Consider the following 6000-nt stretch of genomic DNA (forward strand, 5'->3'; position numbering starts at 1 on the left):
GTCTCGCCTCCTCGGGGAGCTCTGTGTCTAATTAGCTGAGAAATGCTCCACGCTCCTTTACCAGCGAGCTGCTAAGTGTCTGCTTGCTGTTAGCTGCTGTGCAGGTAGTTGATCATTAAAAGAAGCGGCACACTGCCTGTGGAAAAATAACAGTTCAAAGCAGAATAATGAGCTGGAGGTGGTGAAAAAGCCCAGCGAAGTCGGAGCGGCCGCACAGTCAGGTGATCATTATCTGTGGATCGTGTGCTTCCACATCACAGGTAGACATTTGATCCTCTGTTGATACAAGAATATCGATCAGAGCGGCTCTACCTCGGCACACGGAGCTAACGGGGAGATCGACGGTCGATTTCAGCATATAGCCGTGGTATTTAACGTCTGCACGAACTGCCTTTATAAATAAGTGAGGGGGACGTGTGATCGGACACAGCTGCAGTTGTCCTGCTGCTGGTGGGGAACAAAGACAAACAGCTGAACACTTTTGTCGGACTGGACTTTGGCCTCGGACACAGACTGACATCAACTGTTCGTCTGTTTGGAGAAGCTGCTGCCTGTCAGTGGTGGACAGAAGTTTGGCAGTACCTGCACTTAACACCTACTCATCTACGACAGATTGACACACACACACACACCGTCATAAGTTAGACCTGGCGACAGTAATCCATCTGAGATCATCCCTCAACAAGTCAGGGCTGTCACCTTTGTCCCCTGAGGAGCAGCTGATCTACTGACTGGATTTGAGAGACTCCATAGAAACCAATGAAAACTCCTGAAGCAGCGACTCAGACTCTGACTCCTGATACAACACATCGCTGACAGCTGCCAAAAAAACTCCTTTGCTGAAGTAGAACCCTAATTCTGAAGGGTTCATCGTGCGATGAAACACAGCGGCCTCTCCAGACTGTAGCTGAAGAAGATGAAGGAGCAGAGGGGAGGGGAGTAAATATAGATCACCACTTTATTAACTATAGTAACGGAAAATTCCGAGCACGGAGAGCAGGAGAGGGAGAGCAGGAGGGAGGCGCGGAAACAAGTATCTTTGGCTTCGCCAGGAATTTATCATAATGTTCGCGCCACAAGATCATTTGCCTCTTGACAGGATCATTACGAGATTCAGTGCTCCCACGACCATTACGCAATTTCAGCGTTCCTCCTCGGATGGAATTTTAATTGAATTAGCCCGGCTGGTTACACATGCTGCAAAAGATAACATTTTCTGTCTACCTGGCCTCATTGAATCCACTTTGAGGGAGAGAGAGCGAACTGCTGACGATTTAGGGTGGGGAAAAAAAAAAAGGTTGAGGTGGTTTGGTTTGGTTTGGTTCCAAACTTTCCTGTTGAAATCCTGGAGAACCTCAGCGACACCGGCTCGCTGATGCTCCAGTGTATAATGCATCCAGAACCTCTCTTCCATGTAAGTGCCCATGTAAGCTGAGGGCAGGGCGAGCATGATGTATGGTCGGGGATAAACGTGTTCATATTAACACCTGCAGAGAAACCCAACCCCCAGGAGCCACTGGAGTACATTCACATGAGGATGATTAATGATGCTGCTGCTGTTATGAAAGGCAGGGGGACGGAGGAGGGGAGCTATCAGGCTGCAGGCTGACAGGGAGCGTGTACTTGAAGGTGAACAATCTCAACCTTATTTCTACGACATTCTCTGGTTCTGTCCATTAAAAAGCTACAATAGACGTATAAGCAGGATATTGGGACAAATGTGACTTTTTTTATACATCTCCTCACACCTCCTTTCTGAAATAAAGGGAAAGATTCCCTAAAGTCAACAACCAACATGAAATAAAAATCCAAGTCAAATCTTATTTAGCAAAAAATGTTTAATCTCTCCTTGATGCGTGTTTATTTACAAGTAGTAAATCTGCAAAATATGAAATAACAGAATATTTACACTATGATGTTAACCTGCAAACATGTGACAGTCGCTTCAAGTCTGAAGTCTGAGTATTAAAATTCCTTTGCCAACTCCCAAAGTTTGCTCGTGTTTTCTTGGAGCGATGCAACTTCCTTCTCCTGGACGAAAAAAGAAACAAACATCGAGTTTCCAGAAATGGAAAACCGCAGGGGGTTGGTCTGAAACAGAATTGTGCCGAGACTTTCATGTGATTCGACGGGAGTTGCGGGGACTTAACATGTCTGAAGAGCTGGGAAATTTACCAAGAGATTCACGACTGAGGGATGGATACGCTCCCACTGTAGGCAGTCAAGTAAACTGAACCAGAGGAACCACAGCCAGCTGACTTCTTTACAGCCCACAAACAACTGACATGAAGAGACTTTTCTCTGAAATTCCTCCTCTACAACGAACACAAGTTGTCTCGTCACAGCTAACGGTGATTGTTTAAGAAGAGGTTTCCGGACGCAGATCATCGCACAAATGGCAGCTAATCAATAAAAACAGGAAAGAAAAGCAGCTAAATGAGACACAGACCTGAGAATGAATGAGTTTAAGAAAAGCTTAATGCATCTGCGGCCGCAGTGTGTAACGTTACACTGTACTCATCAGTGAAGAGACTGCAGCTAACAGTCGAACGGACACATACAGCTCACTGTCGGCAGTAGAACACAGAGTGAATAAGGTTCATCTGGTGAGGAATTGAACAAAAGTAAGTGTCACTTCTAACATGACCATAGTTGTCCTTCAAGAATGTTAAGGTTTTTGTCTGTTGAAGGAGGCTTGAGTTAAAGCATGTGAGGAAACGTGACATCAGACCAGATGATGGCGCTGTGCTCACTGTGTTTTTTTTTTCATGTGACAGACAATTTTTTTTCCTTTCTTAAAAATGACGTTGCACTAAAATGACCAGCAACTTCATCTTTGATCAGCACGAACACCTCTAATATTGGACAAAAAAAAAAAAAAATTTAAAGCAGCAAGTCACATTTCCATCACAAAGACACAGATGCTTAAAAGGATGCAACTTTTTCATTTTGATCCATGAGATTATAAAAAAAGAAAAAAAAATCAAATTGACCTCAGGTTTGGTCAAGGTCGTCAAACTTTCAGGCAAACCAAAAGAAAGCTTTGTCTTCCGTGTACCGTTCAAATGTACAATTTACATGTGGAAAAAAAAGACAAAAAAACAAACAAACCAACAACCTGTGTACAAAAAATGGCAAATAGCTTCTGTTCATCAAGAAAAGTATACAATTTACAAACGAAAACATCAACAAAACATTTTACAGACCACAGTTTGGTTTTTCGGCAGGCAGAAAAAAAAAACATTACTTCTCACCACATATTTAAAAACCTAGACTTCAAGACTTCAAAAAAAAAAAAGAAAAAAGAAAAAAAGGAGAGCAGTAATAAAAAAAAAGCTTAAGCCACACGTGGCAGTAGGCTTGTTTTAAAACAAGAGCCCGGGGCTAACAGGAGGATTACTCAGCTTGGCGTAGCTAATGAGCAGAGGTGTCTCACCTCTGGATGCTTCTGTTCTCCTCCCCGATTGGATAAAGAGCTGAAATCCCTGTCTCCTAAAGATAAGAAAACGATGGAGAGAGACACTCGCTTTATCTGTTCATTGCCCCTCTACTTGGGTATTAACATTGGAAACATGGACTAAAAAAAGGAGGCGGCTTTAGGTTGGAAACAGCTTTTCCCACTTTGTTTCATCCGAGGGTCCAGTCGCCCTCACCTCGGCTCCTGTGCACAACGTAAACAGAGTCTGAAAGCACCGAGACTTTGCTCCCATAGGTTTGGATAGAAAACCAATCCAGTGACGGAGACAACAAACTCAGGACCTGTGGAGTCCTAGCAGTTTGGTTCTCAATATAAGGAGAACGGGACCAGTGGGGGGGGGGACATTTCTGCTAGTGCAACGACAGCTACTTCATTGTTCAGTCACAACGTCATCGTGCGCCAAACTCTCACTTCTTGACCCTTGAAGAAAAGAACCAGCTTTGGAACCGAACAAAGTTGTCGTGGTAAAGCAACAATCCAACGAATATGTTCGGTTTCCTGAAACCAAACAATTGCACTGACTGGAGTAGAAACAACAGCAACTTCATGTTTTCGCCGAGACACCACCGCCTCAGCTGTGACACGCTTCCATTTTCTCTAGTTTCATCGAGGACCTAAAACGGGATCATTACTCAAAGGTTTGTTTTTCAGTCACTAGGCATGTTCATATTTAAAAACATTCCATCTAACAAAATGTCTTTGCACTAAACAACATTCAAAGAAAACATGGCACAGTACAACTTTTTGTTTCTCTCTTTTTTTTTGTTTTTTGTTTACTTTTTTGTTTACGTCATTTTTTTTAATTTTTTGAAATACCAAATTGTGTTTCATTGACTTTCTTTTTTCAAGGTGTTTGTCTGTTTTAAAATGAAACGAAATGGAAACGTCTGCTCCCTAATCTTTCTGTAACTGTATTTATATATAACATCTGTATAGTTTTCCTTTGTAACGTTTCTGTAAATTGTGCAAATTCAGCAGTAATACAAGTGGCGAGAGATCAAAGAGTGGGCAGTTGATTACAGTTTTTATATATATTTGTATATATATATAAAAAAAATCTATCAACCTTTAAAAGCTCAATGCCCGACATGGTCACGTGACCTGGCGAGCCTCTCTCCATAGGCTGATCCCAGACCAGTCTGTCCTGCCGAGGATGACGCCCTACATGGAGTTCATTTTCAGGTTTCCTGACCGTCGCACAAAACTGGTGAAATCAAACCACAGACACCGACACCCACAACAACCAAAGTCAGTCGGTCCGCATGTTTCTCCACGTGTGCATGTGCGAAAAAGTCCCGTGTCCCAGTCTCTCACACCGCAGTGGGTCTGCAGACCGACACACAAACGTACACACGTAAGCGAACACAGGCCCCGCCCATCTCTGTCGAACCCCCCCCTCCCACCCAGGTGTGCAGTTTCACTGCTTCAGTCCACTTTTCTCTGTATGGTTGGGGGTTGGAGTTGAGCTTTTTTTTTTCTTCTTCTTTCTGGTGGAGAAGAGCGAGGGAGACGGAGAGAGAGAAAGACAGAATGGAGACAAAATGTGAAGAGAGCAGGAGGACGTGGAGGTGCTGGAGGACGGTCCTCAGCTGCTCAGGGCCATGGTGTCGATGACCTGCTCCAGCTTGCACCTCAGTCTCTGTCTCCTCGCCTGCTCGTCCCGCTCCAAGGCTGACAAGATCTGAAGATAGAAAACGGAAGAGGTCAGTGAACCTAACAAATGTGCACGCTGCCCCTTTCAAAACATGGAGGCGTTCTTCGCAAAAAGACTGTCGGACGGCGCTGATATCCCACCTGTCCACTTTATGGTAATTTGTTTCTTTGGCCTTAGACGGAGAGGAATCTTTGCATCTTAAATTATTGCAGTGGTTCTCAATTATTTTCTGTCATGCGCCCCCTTGGGGACAGAAATGTTTTCACACCTCCCTGCCCCTCTTAGACCCACACCCCTGCGAATTGAAAACCTGATAAAATGTATATTTTTCATTTGTACAAACCACTGTATGTGTTGCTGCCACCTAGTGACTGGAGGCGTGTTATCGTTACAGCATTACAGCAGTGGTACAATTTTTGTCCAGCGTGCCATATTCCATTGCCCCCTCTGGAACCTCAGTGCGTCCCCCAGAGCGGACCCGCCCCACTATTTGAGAAGTACTGAATTATTGAATCGTCAAATCTTTAGCCAGCAGTAACAACACAGGGCTGGGACTTTTATCAATTTCTGCAGCCTTAGAGCTGAAGGTTAAAATCCCAAATAACCACCAGAGTTTCCAACAGCAGGACCTGAACCTCTGGATCTATTTGGATTCAAAGAGCAGAGCTTAACACACCCTGACTGATGATGACTAATGCCTCTGTGCCTGCACAGGAGGACTAAGTAATTCATTACTATTCCCACCAAAGGACAATGTCTTTTTTTGAATGGCAAGTCGGGTGAGTCATCGTCAGTACAGTGCGAGTATCTAACCACTGAGAGTTGGATTTGAAACTGAGCGACAAGAGAAACAAAACACATTTTCCTG

The 6000-nt window shown here is 44.1% G+C and overlaps 1 protein-coding gene across 1 annotated transcript in view; it reads right to left on the reverse strand.

The window, feature by feature from the left end:
- Positions 1-1818: 1818 nt before the first annotated feature.
- LOC103386256 (plexin-A1) overlaps positions 1819-6000 on the reverse strand; it is a 125874-nt gene continuing 121692 nt past the window's right edge. Inside the window, exon 31 of the mRNA XM_025060058.1 lies at positions 1819-5159. Coding sequence (XP_024915826.1) covers positions 5064-5159 — 96 coding nt within the window. The 3' untranslated portion in view covers positions 1819-5063. The remainder of the gene's footprint in view (positions 5160-6000) is intronic.

This window comes from Cynoglossus semilaevis, chromosome 11, assembly GCF_000523025.1.
Source record: "Cynoglossus semilaevis isolate Cse_v1.0 chromosome 11, Cse_v1.0, whole genome shotgun sequence".
NCBI lineage: Eukaryota > Metazoa > Chordata > Actinopteri > Pleuronectiformes > Cynoglossidae > Cynoglossus > Cynoglossus semilaevis.